At 47.2% G+C, this 19,657-nt stretch overlaps 2 protein-coding genes across 3 annotated transcripts in view; one reads left to right on the top strand and one right to left on the bottom strand.

Moving 5' to 3' along the window:
- Window positions 1-19,657, bottom strand: part of LOC119869305 — a 57,993-nt gene that overhangs the window by 28,400 nt on the left and 9,936 nt on the right. The window lies entirely within an intron of this gene.
- SHISAL2A (shisa like 2A) lies at window positions 1,337-19,632 on the top strand. Of its 2 annotated transcripts, none has more exons than XM_038558001.1 (3): window positions 1,337-1,520; window positions 6,976-7,115; window positions 19,350-19,632. In XM_038558001.1, exons 1-3 carry the CDS (start codon window positions 1,339-1,341, stop codon window positions 19,601-19,603), a joined length of 576 nt encoding a protein of 191 aa, XP_038413929.1. In that variant the 5' UTR covers window positions 1,337-1,338; the 3' UTR covers window positions 19,604-19,632. The 2 variants fall into 2 exon arrangements, 1 of the variants encoding a protein (XP_038413929.1); XR_005370206.1 differs by lacking the exon at window positions 1,337-1,520 and adding an exon at window positions 8,375-8,436 and having other exon boundaries at window positions 6,697-7,115; window positions 19,350-19,519.

Raw genomic sequence — 19,657 nt, 5'->3', positions numbered from 1 at the left:
GGAGGAAGAGGCAGGTAAGGAAGCCAGAGGCTGAGGATATTTAAACCTCCAATGGGGGGACACCTGGCTGGCTCAGTTGGTGGAGGGGGAGACTGGAACTCAGGGTTGTGGGTTCGAGGTGACTTAAAAATACAGTCTTGGGGCTCCTGGGTGGCTCAGCCCGTTAGGCGTCTGCCTTCGTCTGGGGTCCTGATCCCAGGGTCCTGGGATGGGCCCCTCGGCGGGGAGTCCGCGTCTCTCCTCCCCTCTCCCTCTGGTGCCCGGTGCCCGTGCGCTCCCTCTCCGCGCCCTCTCTCAAATGAATGAATGAATGAATGAATGAATGAATGAATGAATGAATGAATGAATGAAAAATAAATAAATATATATATTTTTAAAGTTAAAAAAAAAAGTCCACTGGAAAAAGAGACCCAGTGAAAACCCCAGAAACAACACGAGCCTGGGGACTAGAGAAACGCGGGTCAACGCCCCCCCCCCCCCCCCCCGCGGGGACAAGGGGAGGCGCAGTCTCTCCTGCCCTGGGGCTCATTCCCAAAGTCAGTGAGAATCCCCGCAGCTCCGCGCGGGTGGGCACCCACCGGGGGTCCCGCAGGGGCGGGCGGGCTCCCAGCGGGCTCCCAGGGACGGACTCCCACGGGCTGGCACCCACGGACGGGCTCCCACGGCCAGGCCACGGTCAGGCTCCCACGGCCGGGCTCCCACGGGCGGGCTCCCACGGATGGGCTCCCACGGCCAGGCTCCCACGGCCGGGCTCCCACGGCCGGGCTCCCACGGTCAGGCTCCCACGGCCGGGCTCCCACGGGCGGGCTCCCACGGATGGGCTCCCACGGCCAGGCTCCCACGGCCGGGCTCCCACGGCCGGGCTCCCACGGGTGGGCTCCCACGGCCGGGCTCCCACGGCCGGGCTCCCACGGCCAGGCTCCCAAGGGCGGGCTCCCACGGGCGGGCTCCCACGGACGGGTCCCACGGGCGGGCTCCCACGGCCAGGCTCCCAAGGGCGGGCTCCCACGGACGGGCTCCCACGGCCGGGCTCCCACGGCCGGGCTCCCAAGGGCGGGCTCCCACGGGCGGGCTCCCACGGCCGGGCTCCCAAGGGCGGGCTCCCACGGCCGGGCTCCCACGGCCGGGCTCCCACGCCAACTCGCTGGGCTCGCGCAGCAGCGTCCAGCCGCCCCGGCCCCGCCCCCGCCGCGCCCGCGCACCTGGCCGCCTCTCGGGGTCCTGGGGGCGCCGGGTCCCCAACGCCCGCGTCCCTGCGTCGCTGCCTCCCTGCGCGCGGCGCCCGGGTCCCGGGACGGCCCCGAGCGGCGGCCCGAGGCGGCGGCGGGCGCGGGCGCGATGAGCGGCGCCTGCACGAGCTACGTGAGCGCCGCGCGGGAGCTGGTGCGCGGCTTCCGCTGCCCGCGGCCGGGGGGCGAGGCGGCCGCCGTCTTCTGCTGCGGCTTCCGCGACCACAAGTACTGCTGCGACGACCCGCACAGCTTCTTCCCCTACGAGCACAGCTACGTGTGGCGGCTCAGGTACCGGCCGCGGCACCCCACCCCCGCCCTCGCGGCGGCCCCGCACTCTGCTCCCACTTGCGCAGGAGACCCAAACTCTATCCCCCGCCCCGAGCGCTCACCGGGGCCCCGTCCTGACCTCATCCCTGACCCCCCCACCCCGCGCCCCTCCCCCGCTCGGACTCCCCACGCCGTCGGGCCCTACACCCAGACCTCAGCCCCAGGTCGCCCCCGCCCGATGCCACCTCCCGGCCTGGCCAAGACTCAACGCTTCCTTCCTCCTCCTGCGCAGTCATTCTTCCAGCTACCCCTTACGGAGCACTGAGCTGGGGATGGGGGGGTGGGGGGGGTGCACTGGGGATGGACTCCACTCCCGAGCTAAAGCAGAAGACCAAGGGATCAGAGCCCCTGCAGGTTCATCAGTGGCGTAATGCCGCAGCAGAAGCCAGCTCACCATAGATTAAAAGAAGTGTAATTTGGGTGAATCCCCACTCAGAGGATCTCAGTTTCCCCGCCTGTTCAGGGAAGGGGCTGGATAGACCAGCGCTGACATTCTTGGGACCTAAGTGCAGTGCTGAGAGGGCAATGGGTCTCCATCTCTCTCCACCTCTCTCCATCTCCAAAGGCTTCACCCAGAAAATAGGACCTGAGCCTGAGCCCACTCTGGGAAATAGGCATCAGGAAAAATGGAGCGGGCCATCTCAGGGGACAGCGATTTTCCTGTTCCTGGAGGTATGCGACCAGGGGCTGCATATCCTCTGGTAGGAAAGGACAGTCTGCCTCAGAGACCTCTCTTTGCAACTATCAGATGAAGAGTATGATAAACAATTGCCCTGATTTCTGACTAGGACCAAATGAGATAGATGAAATCAACTTGACATGTGCCATGGACAATTACAGATAATTGCTTTTCCTAGCCTGTTCAATCTGTAATTCTAGAACTATTTTCAGGTGGCCAGATGTTCCAATCCTGCACATTTGGCTGCTCTCTGTAACCTGAGGAATTACGTTATTCTCTATTCAACTATAAAGTCATTCATTCCTTATAGCCTTTGCTTTGTTCGGGGTGCTATGCTAGGCAACAGGGACACAACGATTAATTAATTATTGCCTGCCCCTGAGGAGCTCATCATCCATTCAGAGAGATATGATATGTACCTAGAGTATGACAATGGAGTATTTGCTGAAGCCCCACTGTGTGCTTAGCCCCGAGCTGAGTGCTGAAATATGGTTGCCTTGACCTCCCTTTGAGGTACAGAGATAGTGTGGACCTTTGGGATTGATTAGAACTAGTCAGTCCAAACCTTGGCTCTGTCACTTAATTGCTATGTGAATTCAGGCAAATTCTCTCCAAGGCTCTTTTTTCATCTTCAAAATGCCGATAGTACTACCTGTCTCATGGGATTGTTGTGAGGATTAGGTGAAATAATGCATGTGAAAGTAACTAGTACATACTGTAGATGCTCAATTGGATGGACTTTCTTTCCCAGTGTCACAGTGGGAAAGTGAAGCTTGGAGTCTGGAAGTGAATCATCCAAGATCTTCTAGCAATGTCTGGGTAGACGGAGATTTAAAGAGCATCACCTAGGACAAACCCAGAGTTAGGTGTATTTGCACCTTCACAACCCTGGCATGTCTTCTGCCCATTTTACAGATGAGAACTTGAAAGCAGTTAAGTTACTACTTGGGAATGCCCTGGTGAGAGCAAGTGGCAGAGCTGGGGTGAAACCTCAGGCCTGTCTGGCTCCAAGTCTGGGTTTGTCCTGTGTCACAGCTGTCTAAATCTAGCCCAGCTCTACTCAGATCATTTGAAAAGACACTCATTGACCCTCTACTATCTTCTGGGTCCTGTGCTAGCCCTTGGAGACAACCCCCCCCCCTCAGCACCTAGCCAAGACCCCATCCCTCTTCTAACACCTCCTTCCTAGCACACCCCTGTGGTCCCTCCTGTTGCCTTGGGCCCTCGTGATATGTGGAATGCTTTAGTGGCTCAGACGATGAGGTTGGATGGGGTGACCTCTGAGGTCACATCACATGTTCTTGTGCTCCCATTCTGTGACCTCAAGGGCAGTTGAAAGGTTTAGCCTGCAGGGCTGACTCTTTCTAGGCTTGGACAAAACATGGTTTATAAACATCACAGACAGTTGCAAAATGGAGGAGGGGAACTGAGGGTCCCCAGGACATGTAGGTAATCGATGTACTCTAAACCCTTAAACAACCCCCCTGGAGTGCTCCCCAGAGCCCCCCATTGCAGGGTGGCGAGCTTGTTTTGCTCTTGACTCCATTTGGCCTTTTTCATGAAAGTTGGCCCTTAAAAGCATAAAAATCTCCAGGTGAACAACTGTTTCCTTGGATAGCACTCAAGGAGAATTACTGTCTTTAAAAGTGTGTCTCAGGAAGTGAAGACTCCCTGTGGAGAAGCAGCTGGTGCATCACATGTCTGGTCCACTTTCCAAACACCCTCTATTAGTAGCTCTGTGTTTTAGCAGGACGTGAGCCAAAGGCAGCAGCCTTGCCGCAGGGCAGACCTGGTTGTCAGGCACGTATATACACCACCTCATTTAATCTTTAGGGACACCTGGTGAGATAGGAACCTTTCCAAATGAGGAAAATGAAAGTCAAGAGATGAAGGATTTTTCAGTTTACATATGACAGAACTGAGATTTGAACTTAGAACTGCCTGAAATCCGAGAAGGCTAGGAGCTCTTTAATTTCCCACCCGGGGCAGGAAACTCCAACTTCGTTGAAAAGTGTACTCATCCAGGTGTTCTTTACAAACCTGTGCAATAATAGAGAACTTGCCACCTCTCGAGGCAGTACATTCACCTGGAGACAACTCTAATTATTTGAAGTCCATCTTCTGCCAAGCACAGATGTTTCCCCTTGGAGCTTCCTCTGTCCCCAGCTCTGTCCTTGGGGCCTGGTTCCTCTGCCCCCAGACTGTCAGAGACAGCGCCTGCTCCCTGACCCACTGCAATCTGGGATATCTCTCCACAGCTCTCTCAGCCATTCCTCAAAGGACCCTATTTTAGAGGACCCTTTCCACCCAGGTTGCCACAGATGTCCCATGTAAAGTGAGTGGTCCCAACCGGAGCACACGTCTTCCAGATAATAGCCTTATAAATAGTGAACATATCTCAAAAAAGGAAATATGTTTAAAGTACTTACGAGAACTAAAAGGTACGGCATGGTCAATATGGAAAATGTGGAAAGGACAGGGAAATCACGGGAGATCCAGTGTCTTAGCTTGGATTCCCCAAAAGACTCAGAAACAAGGATTTGAGAGCCAGTAGTTTTTATGGAAAGCCATCCTACAAAACATTGGTAGAGGGCGGCAAAGTGAGGCAGGGAAGGGCAAGCACAAAGGATAGTGTCAGTGCTGAGGGTCCCTGGAGCTTAAACCTGCTGAACCCTACCCGCCACTATAGAAATTACACCTGAGTCATCCCACCTGAGGGCCAGAAAACCGGGTATGCACATGCCAATTTCTGTCGGTCATTAGTTGCATGTTGACGGGAGAAGCGGGGCGTTAATTTTCCTGCGCTTCTGACCTGCTCGATGTACAAATGGAGACTGTGCCGGGCCGATGGGAGCCCTCAGGCAAAGGGATGCAGATGCTGGCATTTGAAACTGGCCAGAATGTTGTACAATGACAGGACCCGACAGGCCACTGACAGGACGTCCACAGCCTGCGCTACAACCAGACAGCCTGTTAGCGTTGTGGTGTGCTTCTATCCCAGCTTACACACGTATAATCATGTATATATTTATGTTTATTTAATTTAGGATTATGCTGTGTATTTAGTACTGTGTCCTACTCTTTTCACTTAACATTGTCTCATCAGAACTTATCCTTGATCTTAAATATTATTTGAAAACACGTTTTGAATGGCTCTATACTATTCCATTGTAGGGGTGTTCAGTAATCTATTTAGCCTTGGGAAGACAGATTCTCCAAAGCTCTGAGGTGTTTCTGCTTAGTGGTACATAGGCATCAGCTAGCTGGGAGCGGAATCTAGCAGAAGTGCCAAGGGCAGGAGTCTGGGGCTGGGGTCAGGGGGAGGAGTGGGCAGAAAAGCCGGTGAAGGAGTCCTGGGCAGGAGGGGCACACGAAGCCTGCTGCCTGCCTCTCCACTACTGTTGGAAGAACATCTCACAGTGTCTGACGCATAGTAGGTACTCAGCAAAATTTCTACATGCTTACTTTGTGCCAGGGCTTCTGTAAGGAGAGGACAAAGCTGATCATACACGGCCTGAGTCTGCCTTCAAGGAACACCTAAGGATTGTGTTGAACACCTACTGTGTGTCAAGAATATTACATGTATTAATCATCCTCACTACCACCTGTGAAGTATTGTGTTTTGATCATTTTTCACTTTTCAGACAAAGAAACTGAGGCTCAAAAGGTCTAATAACTTCATCAAGATCTCAGAGTGAATTGTTACATACCTGGGTCCTAACCCAGGTAGGTTTGGTTCCAAAGCCCTTTGTTCTTTCCTACCACACTGGGCTGCCTGACCCAGTGAGAAGCGCCAGAGGCCCTGAGTGAAGTGTCCTGGATGGATTAGTCTGGCATGTGTGGGGGTGGGGAGAGAAAGATGGCCAAGGAAAGCATTACTGAGGAGGGGACATTTGAGATGCACCTTTAAGGACAGGTAAAACTCTAACGTGGGGAGATGATGGGAAGGAATCATGTGAAACAGGAAAGATAGTGGCTCCCAAATGAGCCAGGAGATAGTCATCTGGAGACCAGGTGGCCAGGGCCTGACGTGGGGCAGAGGTGACGAGGTTGGAGGGTTGAGGCAACAGCAGTGAGGAGGTCCTCTAACCATGGAGTCCACACTAGTGTGATGACCCACTGGAAGCTGGATCAGAAACTACCTTGAGGCTGCACGGTCAGCTGGTTTCTAGTCAAGGCCTAATACTGTGCGTCTTGGTTTTTAAGAAACAGCATTATGGGATCCCTGGGTGGCGCAGCGGTTTAGCACCTGCCTTTGGGCCAGGGCGCGATCCTGGAGACCCGGGATCGAATCCCACATCGGGCTCCCGGTGCATGGAGCCTGCTTCTCCCTCTGCCTGTGTTTCTGCCTCTCTCTCTCTATCATTAATTAATTAATTAATTAATTAATTAATTAAAAAAAAGAAACAGCATTGTGAGGAGGGCTCTTTAAGACCATGTCCAGCCTCCTGGGGTGGAAGCAGGTCAAAGATTGTAGGGAGGGTAGGAGAAGAAAGGGAACACATACCGAGTGCCAACTACATGGTGGCATTGAAGCATGTTGTGTCATGTGTGCAGTGAGTACTTGGCAGTTAGCTAATGCCCTTTCTCATGCTCCGCACAAATAGCCTAAGGCAAGTAGAGACAACAAAAGTTGAAGCCAGCTGATCCCAATAACACCTACAACACTTCACATCTCACGGGCTGCCTCCTAAGTCCCTTCCCGACACTCCGCTCCCCGTGGTCTTCTCTCCGCAGCATTGGCGCCCTTGTGGGCCTGTCCATAGCAGCAGTGGTTCTCCTGGCCTTCATTGTCACCGCCTGTGTGCTGTGCTACCTGTTCATCAACTCAAAGCCCCACACGAAGCTGGACCCAGGCTTAAGCTTACAGCCTGCAGGTAAGAAACAGACCTCACAATTCCTTTATTAAACAGTCTAGCGGGATCCCTGGGTGGCGCAGCGGTTTGGCGCCTGCCTTTGGCCCAGGGCGTGATCCTGGAGACCCGGGATCGAATCCCACATCGGGCTCCCGGTGCATGGAGCCTGCTTCTCCCTCTGCCTGTGTCTCTGCCTCTCTCTCTCTCTCTGTGACTATCATAAATAAATAAAAAAATTTAAAAAATAAAATAAAATAAACAGTCTAGCACCGGGGCACCTGGGTGGCTGAGCTGGTTGGGCATCTGCCTTTGGCTCAGGACCCTGGGATCGAGCCCCACATCGGGCTTTCTGCTCAGCAGAGAGCCTGCTTCTCTCACATCCTCTGCCTGCTGCTCTGCCTACTTGTGTTCTGTCTCTTTTTGTCAAATAAATAAATAAATAAAATCCTTAAAAAAAAAAACCAACAGACTAGCACCTTTACAGAGAGGAGATATATATATATTTTTAAAGATTTTATTTGTTCATTCATGAGAGACACAGAGAGAGAGGCAGAGACACAGGCAGAGGGAGAAGCAGGCTCCATGCAGGGAGCCCGTGGGACTTGATCCTGGGTCTCCAGGATCACGCCCTTGGCTGAAGGCGGCGCTAAACCGCTGAGCCACTGGGGCTGTCCATAGGGGAGATATTTAGATGATATTTGGAACATTTGCCTCATGAGAGTTCCTAGAATATTCTGAAGCAGCAGCACATTTTTTTAGAAAGTTCACAATCTGAACATTTTCATCCTGAAGTCTTCATGTGCCCAGTGTTTATCAAAATCATTTGATATAGTCAGCATTCTATTTGTCACACAAACATTAATCCATCTTGTGGATTTTCTAAGATGGTGTTTTAAAACTCTAGCTTGAAGGAATGAAAACTGATTTTAATATTAAACCAAACAAAATTTAAAAAAATAGATAAACCAAACAAAATAGAATCAACTAGAAAAATTTGCTGCTCCCCAAACTCAGTTTCTTCAGAAATTAAAGTTATTTTTTGATAATCTGAATTGTACTACCCCTTCCTTCATTATTAGCTTAGGCCTTCTAGAGCCTCAAAGCCCTCCCACCCCCGCCCCGCCCAACAAAAGTGTTGATTTTTCATAAGTCTTTATTGCACGCATTTTTACAACTTCTGCAAGGTACTGTGAAAGATACAAGTGCCTATTGGCAAGTGGTCTTTCTGTATAGTTTGGTAGACAACGCTCAAAATGAGTATTATTATCTCCGTTTTACAGATGAGAAAATCAAGGCTAAAACAGATTAGATGACTTATGCAAAGTGTTGCAGCTAATAACTGGTAAGGCTAAAGTTCAGCCCATGTTTCTCTACCTTAAATTGTGCTCTTCTGTCCACCACACGGGGTCTGTGCGGATATATAATTAAGTACAAAATTGTTTAATACCAAATGTAAGGAGAATTTCAAAAAGGTGTGTAGATTTGAATGAGCACTGAATTAGCGAAGGACTTGGTTGGGTTAAAAAGAGAAAAAGTATTCCAGGGTAGGGTAAATAATGGGTAAAAGTGTGTGGGTAGTTCTGAGTAAGACCTATGCAATGACTGGGTCATTCACCCTGGAGCACCATGTAAATAAGGGCAGGCAGGAATTTAAGCAGAAGAAGGAAGGGTGGCAACTATCAGGGTAGTAGAAAAATGTGTAGTAAGTAGCTGAATTTCAGAGAAAGAGAGGGCTTTTTAGTTGTAAAAGATTAGTTTTTCAACTTGACATTAACTTGTGCAACAAATAACAGTACAAGAACCCTTCCCAGATCCTGGTGACAATAAATAATCCTGTTTCTGAGCATTGAAAAGTAGGGGGGATGGCTTCTGAGGGCAGAAGGGTTCTTCTGGTTCCCCTCGTACTCAGGAACCTGGGAGGCAGTGGCAGGGGAACGGGAAGAAAGCCTGAGCATAGATCCAGACCACCCAAGGGAGACCAGACAGCCCAGGCTTCAACTTTGATAGAGAGAAATCATAGAAGTTAGTGGAAGGCATAAAAGGACCTGTCTCATGAGACAGCATGTACGTGGATAGAAGACTGTATCATAGGCGTATCAGTTCTTCCCAAATTTATCTGTACATAAAATTCTCAACAAAAGGGCGGCCCGGGTGGCACAGCGGTTTAGCACCGACTTCGGCCCAGGGTGTGACCCCGGAGACCCGGGATCAAGTCCCACGTCAGGCTCCCCGAATGGAGCCTGCTTCTCCCTCTGCCTGTGTCTCTGTCTCTCTCATGAATAAATAAATAAAATCTTTAAAAAAAAAATTCCCAACAAAATATTTCATGGGATTTGTCAAATTAGTTCTAAAATTAATCTAGAAGAGGGGTGACTGGGTGGCTCAGTCTGTTAAGCATGTGCCTTTGGCTTAAGTCATGATCCCAGGGGTTCTGGGATCGAGCCCTACGTGGGACTCCCTGCTCAGCAGGAGCCTGCTTCTCCCTCTCCCTCTACCTGCTGCTCCCCCTGCTTATGCTTTCTCTCTCTCTGTCAAATGAATAAATAAAATCTTCAAAAAAATTAATCTAGAAGAGTAAAAGTACAAAATAATTTTGGAGAAGAAAGAAGAGAGGGATCCCTGGGTGGCGCAGCGGTTTGGCGCCTGCCCTTGGCCCAGGGCGCGATCCTGGAGACCCGGGATCGAATCCCACATCGGGCTCCCGGTGCATGGAGCCTGCTTCTCCCTCTGCCTGTGTCTCTGCCTCTCTCTCTCTCTCTCTCTCTCTCTGTGTGACTGTCATAAATAAAAAATAAAAAAAAAAAAAAAAAAAAAAAAAAAAGAAAGAAGAGAGGGGGCCTAGGTGACTCAGTTAAGTGTCTGCCTTCGGCTCAGGTCATGATTCCAGGGTTCTGGGATCGAGCCCCACATCAGGCTCTCTGCTCAGTGGGAAGCCTGCTTCTCCCTTTCCCTCTCCCTCTGTGCTGTGTGTGTGTGTCTCTCTCAAACAAATAAATAAATAAATATTTTTAAAAAAGAAAGAAGAGGAGGGACTTGCCCTATCAGATAACAGACATTTTAAAAAGATATAATAATTGCTTGCTATTGGCACAGCAACTGACAGATAGAATTGGGCAATGCAGTAGTCCTCAACAGGGTACACATTTGCCCCCCATGGACATTTGGCAATGTCTGGAGACATTTTTGGTTGTCACAAAGAGCAAGATGTCCCTTGGTGGAGGCCAGGGATGCTGTTAAACATCTTAGAAAACAGAGGACAACACTACACAACAAAGAATTTTTCAACCCAGAGCATAAATAGTGCCAATGTTGAAAAACGCTAGAATAAAATATAGAGAGTCTAGAAACAGATTAATTAAAATATAGAAATTTGAGTAAAACAGGGAATCCCTGGGTGGTGCAGCGGTTTGGCGCCTGCCTTTGCCCCAGGGCACGATCCTGGAGACCCAGGATCAAATCCCACGTCGGGCTCCCGGTGCATGGAGCCTGCTTCTCCCTCTGCCTGTCTCTGCCTCTCTCTCTCTCTCTCTCTGTATGACTATCATAAAAAAAAAAAAAAAAAAAAAAGAAAAAGAAATTTGAGTAAAACATTTATTTTTTTTTTAAATAAAGGGGGAAATTGGCAAATCTGCCTTCATCAAGTCCAAATAGACATGAAATAAAAATCAGACGGGGCTCCTGGATGGCTCAGTTGGTTAAGTGTCCAACTCTTGATTTCAGTTCAGGTCATGATCTCAGGGTTGTGAGACGGAGCTTGAGTGGGCCTTGGCTCTCAGCAGGGAGCCTGCTTCAGATTCTCTCTGTCCCTCTGGCCACCCCCCCCCCATTCTCTCTCCCTCTCAAAAAAAAAAAAAAAAAAGAGACAAAGACATCATACATAATAGTGGTGGACTACAAAGATAACATAAAGATAAATACACACAGACATCCTCATCAATCACAGAGTTGGTATTTGTGAATTTGTTTACTTGCTAAAATTGATCTGTAACCTCAGAATCAATACTAGCAGTGTTTTTGAGGTCATCCGTGGATGTGGACGTGCGCAGAACAGCACATACTTTGAGTTGCCCCCTCACACATATTCCCAGCTGAGGTTAAACAGGTCTACACTTGACCTTCTTTTTTATTTTTTTTTTTTAATTTTTTTTTATGATAGTCACACACACACAGAGAGAGAGAGAGAGGCAGAGACACAGGTGGAGGGAGAAGCAGGCTCCATGCACCGGGAGCCTAACGTGGGATTAGATCCCTGGTCTCCAGGATCGCGCCCTGGGCCAAAGGCAGGCGCTAAACTGCTGCGCCACCCAGGGATCCCTACACTTGACCTTCTTGTTTTCAACTCTCATACTGTAAATAAGTGTCTATTTAGAGCCATGTTTTTTGCATTTCTGTGATTTTTATTAACTTCACTGTTTCAAGTGGCCTCTAAATGTAGTGCTTTAGTATTCTCTACTGTTCCTAAGCCTAGGAAGGCTGTGATATGCCCTGTGGAGACAATACATGTGTTAGATGAACTTTGTTCAGGCACAAGTTAGAGTAGTACTGTTGGTCATGAGTTTCACTGTTAATGAGACAATAATATATATATATATATATATATATTTAGGATTTATTTATTTATTCATGAGAGACACAGAGAGAGGCAGAGACACAAGCAGAGGGGAGAAGCAGGCTCCCTGCAGGGAGCCTGATCCCAACTCTGGGATCAGAACCTGAGCCAAAGGCAGATGCTCAATCACTGAGCCACCCAGGTGTCCTGCCAATAATATATGTTAAGTAATGTGTCTTTAAATGAAACACACAAAAAGCAAATTTCTATATTGTTTGCTTGACAAAACTGTTGTGACCAGAGGCTCACAGGAACTGAGCCTTGTATTTTCCCTAGGAGCAATTATTCAGTATTTGTTAATTCAGTGTTTGTGGTGACTTTATAGAATATAACTACTGTGAATAATGAAATCAACTATATAGAGAGATGAGGTTGATATCCAAAATATATAGGCACATCTTTAAACAAACCAGAAAAATGTCATTTACAAAAAAAGAAATACAGATGCTCAATACACATGAAAAGATGCTGCTCAGCCTTACTAGTAATCAGAAGAGCGTGGGGCACCCGCATGCCTCAGTCAGTTAAGTGCCAACTCTTGATTTTGGCTCAGGTCATGAGATTGAGCTCAGAGTTGGGTGTAGAGCCTGCTTAAGATTCTCTCTCTCCTTCTCCCTGGGTCACTGCCCCAAGGAAGGAAGGAAGGAAAAGAAAGAAAGAGGGAGGGAGGGAGAAGAATGCACTTTAAGAATGATGTAGGTTTTTAATCTTTTTAAAGATGTATTTATTTATGGGGTGGGGAGAGAGAGAGACCGTGCACACACCAGTGTGGGGGAGGGGCACAGGGAGAGGGAGAACATTCTTTTCTTTCTTCTTTTTCTTTTTTTTTTAAGGATTTTACTTATTTATTCATGAGACAGAGAGAGAGAGGCAGAGACACAGGCAGAGGGAGAAGCAGGCTCCCTGAGGGGAGCCTGTTGTGAGACACGATCCTGAACCTGGGATCACGCTCTGAGCTGAAGGCAGACGCTCAATCACTGAGTCACCCAGGCGTCCAGTGGGAGAACTTTCTATCAGACTCCTTGATGAGCCTGAGGCCCACTTGGCAGGCTGGCTCGAATTCATAACCCTGAGATCATGACCTAAGCAGAAATCAAGGGTTGGACACTTAACGGACTGAGCCACCCAGACACCCCAATTATGTAACTTTTTAAACAAGTACATTGACTGGCTCAATCAGAGCAGCATGCAACTCTTGATCTTGGGGTCGTGAGTTCAAGCACCACATTGGGGGTAGAGGTTACTAAAAAAAAATTAATAAACATTAAAAAATTACATTGGCAAAAATCCAAAAATGGATCATATTAATAGTGAGAAGTTTCAGTGTGAGGAATTGATACTGTTATATGCTACTGGTAAGAGTATAAATAGGTACAACCACTTTGTGGACCAATTTGGCAATATCTATTTAAACTAAAAGTATAGGGCAGCCCCAGTGGCAAAAATTTTTAAATTTAAATTAAAAAAAAAATTTAAAAAAAAAAGAAGCAAAAAGCAAGAACACAAGCTGTCTCAAACTGTGGAGATTGAATAATCCAGCTGGTGGCTGAGCAGTGAAAAGTAGGAGGGTGGTTTTCATTCACTGAGGCTAAAGGATGAACTATATTTCCTGTGAGTCAGAAAGGCTTAGGGGGATAAAATAGGGAGAGATGAGAAGAGCAGGACATGAGCACCCCACAGACTTGGCCTGGTGACACAGAAGCAGTAGGACTTTGGAGGTAGAAAGATACATGTATTTAAAATCCAGTTCCATGATTTATAAGTTGTAAACCCTTGGGCAAGTCATCTAACCTCCCTGACACCTGGATTTTACATCTGTAAAACGGGTGACAATGATATCTATCATACTGGGAAAGGTGGGAAAATTAGATGAGATGGTGCATGTGCAGTTTCGGTATCCAGCACATCGTGGGGACTTCCCTCTCACAGCGCAGGGGTAGCGGAGGAAAGAGGGTGGAGGTGGAGTTGGCTGGGTCACTCACTCACTAGGTGACTTTGGGGCCTAGTCAATAAAATCCTCATCTGTAAAATGCATAGTAAGAAGATCTATATTCTGCCCAGTTATTGTGAAGAGCAAATGAGATGGTCTATTTAGAACTAGTTCATTCCTTTTAACTGTGATATAATATTTCATTATTCCTCTACTGATGGACATTGAGTTTGTTTCTAATATGACAAGCTATCATAGATCTATCCTTACAAGTCATCTCCTAGTGCAACTATTTCTCTAAGGTAGATAATTAGAAGTGGAATTAGGGAGCATAGGTATATATTTTTAGTTTATTTTTTTAAGATTTTATTTATTTATTAATGAGAGATACAGAGAGAGAGAGAGGCAGAGACACAGGCAGAGGGAGAAGCAGGCTCCATGCAGGAAGCCCGATGTGGGACTTGATCCCGGGTCACCAGGATCACACACCGGGCTGCAGGCGGCGCTAAACCACTGCACCACCCAGGGATCCCTGCTTCTTATTTTTAAGATGGAAAATACATTTCCTGACCTTTTACTATATGATAGCTTTCAGCTCTCTCTGCCTTTTGCCTAAACTCAGCTCTTCCTACCTCCCCTTCTTCATTAAGCACTGTTTTCTCCTTCCTCTGAACTCAAAGCATCTACTCAGGAGGCTCTTGTTCCTCCTGCATCTGAGACGGTTTACAGGCCCACTGTCTTACATTCATCAAGATTCATCAAGAGCTTTACCTTTACAAAGACATTTCATTTCTGTCTCCCTCTCTAGTAGGATATGGGGAGAGATCATTAACCCCATTTTACAGCAGAGGAAACCAAGGGTTAGCCAAGAAAAGTGAATTAGCCAAGCCAGTGAGCTTGTGTTGTTCAGAGTAACCCCAATCTCCCAGATTCTATAGCCTATGATCATTGCACTGTGTCTTGGGGCTGTGGTATCTGACTATGGGGACAAGGGCAGTGTGGGAAGTACCTCAACAAGAGCAGAGTGGAAATGGACCAGAGTTTCTGAAAATATGTTTCTTCTGCTGCCCAGGCATTCTGTACTGTCTCATCACTCCCACCACAACCCTATCCCCCAAACTCAGGATGTAGCAAAGACCATAACTTTCTTACTCTGGTACTTTGTGAGGAACTAGCTTGATCAGAAGGGTGCCTGAGTTCCTGCTGTTGTGCTAGGTGCTATGCTTTAAACACCTTATCCCATTTAATCTGCTCAACTACTCTGTCAAGTTCTCAACCCTATTCTGCAGATGAAGTGAATGAAGTATGTGTAGAGGTGATATTCCAACCTCAGCAGATTTAATAAGAGACCCCCCAGAAATGGGGAAAATGATAGACAGGAGTTCAGCTCTCCCTCTAAAAGGTGTTGGGAGATCACTAATCAGCCATTGCCATCATCCATCAGCTTGGTATTTTCATAAAGTTAAACACACACTTACTATATGTATGGTTTCCTATGGCTGCCGTAACAAATTTCCACAAACCTGGTGGGCTTAACATAACAGAAACGTATTATCTCACATTTCTGGGGGTCAGAAACCAAAATCAGTTTCACTGGGTTGAAATCAAAGGCTCCAGGGGAGAATCTGTTCCTTGCTTTGTCCAGTTTTTGGGGACTACCAGCATTCCTTTGCTTGTAGCTATATCATTCCAATCTCTACATGTGTCTTCACATCACTCTGTGTGTCTGCCTTTCTCTTATAGAGGAAGTTGTGATGGCATTTAGGGCCCACCTAGATAATTCAGGATAAAGTCCTCATCTCAAAACCCTTAATTTAATCACATCTGCAAAATTTTACCATACAAGGTGACACTCACAGGTTCCAGAGATTAAGACCTGATATCTGGGGCTACCATTCAGCCCACTATACCATACAAATTAGCAATTATATTCCTAGGTTTTTATCATAGAGAAATGAAAATGTATGTCTGCATAAACCTATACGTGAATGTTCATAGCAGCTTTATTTGTAACCAACAAAAACTGGAAACAACCCCAAAGTCCTTCAATGAACAGATGGTACAACCATACAATGGAATATATGTATCAATAGGAATGCACTATTGGTACACATAACACCTTAAGTGGATTTCAAGGGTATTATGTAGAGCGAAAAAAAACAATATTAAAAGCTTGTATACTGGGATCCCTGGGTGGCGCAGCGGTTTGGCACCTGCCTTTGGCCCAGGGCGCGATCCTGGAGACCCGGGATCGAATCCCACGTCGGGCTCCCAGTGCATGGAGCCTGCTTCTCCCTCTGCCTATGTCTCTGCCTCTCTCTCTCTCTGTGTGTGACTATCATAAATAAAAAAATAAAAAAAAAATTAAAAAAAAAATAAAAGCTTGTATACTATATAGTTCCATTTATGTAACTCTCCTGGTATGACAAAATTATAGTAATGGAGAACAGGTTAGTGGGTACCAGGAGTTAGGTTTAGGAGGAAGGTCTGATTATAAAGAGGAAGCATGAGGATGTTTCTTTGTGATGATGGAACAGTTCTTTATCTTGACTGTGACAATGATTATATAAATCCATATTTGTGATGGAGCGACTCAGTTAAGTGTCTGCCTTTGGCTCAGGTCATGATGTCAGGGTCCCGGGATCGAACCCCGTGTCAGGCTCCCTGTCCGGCAAGGAGTCTCCTTCTCCTTCTGCCCCTGCCCCTGCTTGTGTTTTTTCTCTCTCTCTCTCTCCCTCTCTCTCTCAAATAAAAAAAAAAAAATCTATATATGTGATAAACTTTGATAGTACCATACACCAGAAAAAGAGTACATACAATAACTGGTAGAAATTGAATAGGATTTGTAGTTTAGTTAATCATGTTGTATCAATGTCAGTCTCCTAGCTTTGAAGTTATTCTATGATTATTTAAGATGTTATCAATGGGGAAAGGTAGGTGAAGGGTAAGTGTACTATTTTTGTAACTTATTATGAGTCTTCAATTATTTAAAAATAGAAAGTTCAAAACACACTAAAAAAAAGCTAACTTATTGGCTCTGTAGGTGAGAAGTCTAAAAGTAAGGTGGGCTTTCTGCATGGTTTGAATAGAAGTTCACTATGTTGTCAGGCTTGTGGCTCCATCCTCTAAGAGTCTCTCAGCTCTACTTTTTTGAGTTGGCTTACTCCACAGGCAGATTTTTTTTTTTTTTTTTTTTTAATGGTAGAAAGCTGGCTACCAGCAGTCCCTGGGACCACTGGCTTTTTGGTTCCTTCTAGCCAGGAAAAGAAAGAAGGAACTCTTTCTTCCTTCAAAGGTGGGGGTGCTGGTGCTGAGCTCTACTCTGATTGGACCATTCAGGTCACGTGTCCACCCCTAAACCATTCACTGTCCCCAGGGAAATGTTTATGGACCTATTGCCAATCCATGTGGCAACGGAATGGTATTATCTGATTGGATCAGATCACCCAGGCCCCATTCCTAGAGCTGGGATGGAGCCAATACCACCCAAATATAATTGCTGTCACTGGATGGGAAGAGGTGGAATGGATGTTAGGTAGCCAGTGCCAATGTCAAATACAACTTCCTCCTTGAAATTCACACTTCCCCTGGATTCAGAGGCATCATTCTTCCTGGGTACCCCTCATTAATGGTTGTTAAAACAAAGGAGTTTTCTAGACAGAGAAGATATAAAATGTCATTCCAGGCAGAAGATATAGGATAAGCAAAGAATCAGAGATGTAGAGGAATAGAGCTATTTAGGGCACAGTGAAAGCCTTGGTGTCACAAACATAAATTTCTCTTTTTTTTTTTTTTTTTTTTTTTTTTTATGATAGTCACAGAGAGACAGAGAGAGGGGGCAGAGACACAGGCAGAGGGAGAAGCAGGCTCCATGCACCGGGAGCCCGATGTGGGATTCGATCCCGGGTCTCCAGGATCGCGCCCTGGGCCAAAGGCAGGCGCCAAACCGCTGCACCACCCAGGGATCCCACAAACATAAATTTCTTAAGGGAAGAGTGATAGTGATGAAGCTAAAGAGAAGGGTTAGGGCCAGTATGTGAAGAGCCTCGAATGCCACCTCAAGGATGACAGGTAATGGGAAGACACTGAAGGCTCTGGAGAAAGAACAGTACATGGGACTCACCTGACTTTAGAAAGCTCTCCCTTGCTACAAACTGGAGAGTAGACTGAAGGAGACCCAACTAGAGGCTGTTCCAGTGGTCTGGGAGGAAGAAGATGAAAACCTGACTGAGAGTGGAGGCCTTGAAGATGTAGAGAAATGAGTGAATATGGAAGACAGTGATTGATGGAATCAGTGGGACTTGGTGACTCACATTTCTAGCTTGAACACTTGATATGCTATTTTTTTTTCTTTAAAGATTTTATTTCAAAGTAATCTCTACACCTGGGATGCCTGGGTGGCTCAGCAGTGGAGCATCTGCCTTTGGTCAAGGGCATGATCCTGGAGTCCCGGGATTGAGTCCCACGTCGGGCTCCCTGCATGGAACCTGCTTTTCCCTCTGCCTGTGTCTCTGCCTTTCTCTGTGTCTCTCATGAATAAATAAATAAAATATTTTAAAAAATAAATAAAATAACCTCTACATCCAACATGGGGCTTGAACCCACAACCCTAAGATCAAGAGTCTCATGCTCCACCAACTGAGCCAGCCAAGTGCCCCTGAAAGCTTGATAACACATTTTATCCAAAAAGGCAGGAATACTCAATTGTTTCAAATGCTCCTGATAAGTCAAGGGAGGTAAGGATTTGTGAGTGACTGTAGGATTTAGTGACAAAACATTTTGAGGTATGTTGGGAGCAGAAACAGAGTAAATTGAGGCAGAATAAGTCATGAACAGGAAATGGGGAATGCTAAGGCCAAATGAGCCTCCTTTCAAGCTCATATACAAGAGGAGGAGAGGCTAAAGCAGTAGCTGAAGAGCGTCATGGGATCTATTCTTAAGAGAATAATGTATGGGGATCCCTGGGTGGCGCAGCGGTTTAGCGCCTGCCTTTGGCCCAGGGCGCGATCCTGGAGACCCGGGATCGAATCCCACGTCAGGCTCCCGGTGCATGGAGCCTGCTTCTCCCTCTGCCTGTGTCTCTGCCTCTCTCTCTCTCTCTCTCTCTCATGAATAAATAAATTAAAAATCTTTTAAAAAAAAAAAAAAAAAAGAGAATAATGTATGTTTTAAAATTTTTCTAACACTTCTCTGCATGCTAGCTGTGTAGTCAGCCTGTATCCTCATCTATAAAATGATGTGTGTTTTTTTTTATGATAGTCACACAGAGAGAGAGAGAAAGAGAGAGAGGCAGAGACACAGGCAGAGGGAGAAGCAGGCTCCATGCACCGGGAGCCTGATGTGGGACTCGATCCCGGGTCTCCAGGACCACACCCTGGGCCAAAGGCAGGCGCTAAACCACTGCGCCACCCAGGGATCCCTATAAAAATGAGTTCTTAATAGTACTTACCTCATGGGTTTATGGTCAAGGTCAAGTCTTCATTTTTTCCCTAACAATTGCTTATTGTCTGTCTCCCCCACTTGACTTTAAGTTCATTAGAAACACTGACAGCTCCTGGTGAATGATGTAGTATGTTGTTAATAAATACTTGTTAAACGAATGAAGTGTTTAAGGCTCTGAGCGCAGTTCTGCCCAAGGTAAGCATGCAGAAAAGCTAGTCAGGGTGTGTGGGACTGTAGGGGAGGAAGAGATTGCCTTCAACTTGCTGTTTTCCAGACTCCAGGGAGGAGGGGCCTCCAGGCTGCCAAGGTGGCAATGCCGGCAATTGGATGGAGGTGCCAGGAACGAGCACTCTTGAGCAGAATCACCCCTTCCTGAGCCCACGGCTGGACGGCACCGAGGAGCAGCCTGTGCACCCCAGACGCCTGCTCCAGCACTGCTTCATGGCCAGAGTGACTGCCAGTGACATCCCAGGAAGCCCTGAGGAGGCCCCTGTCCCAAACCTAGACCCATGTGGACCAGCCCCATAAACATCCAATAAATGTCTCTACACCCTCTTTTTCTGGAGCCTCTTTTCCATAAAA

This window comes from Canis lupus, chromosome 15 (genome assembly GCF_011100685.1).
Source record: "Canis lupus familiaris isolate Mischka breed German Shepherd chromosome 15, alternate assembly UU_Cfam_GSD_1.0, whole genome shotgun sequence".
NCBI lineage: Eukaryota > Metazoa > Chordata > Mammalia > Carnivora > Canidae > Canis > Canis lupus.
Note: the sequence above shows the minus strand (reverse complement) of the source record. Positions and strands in the feature narration are given on the sequence as shown.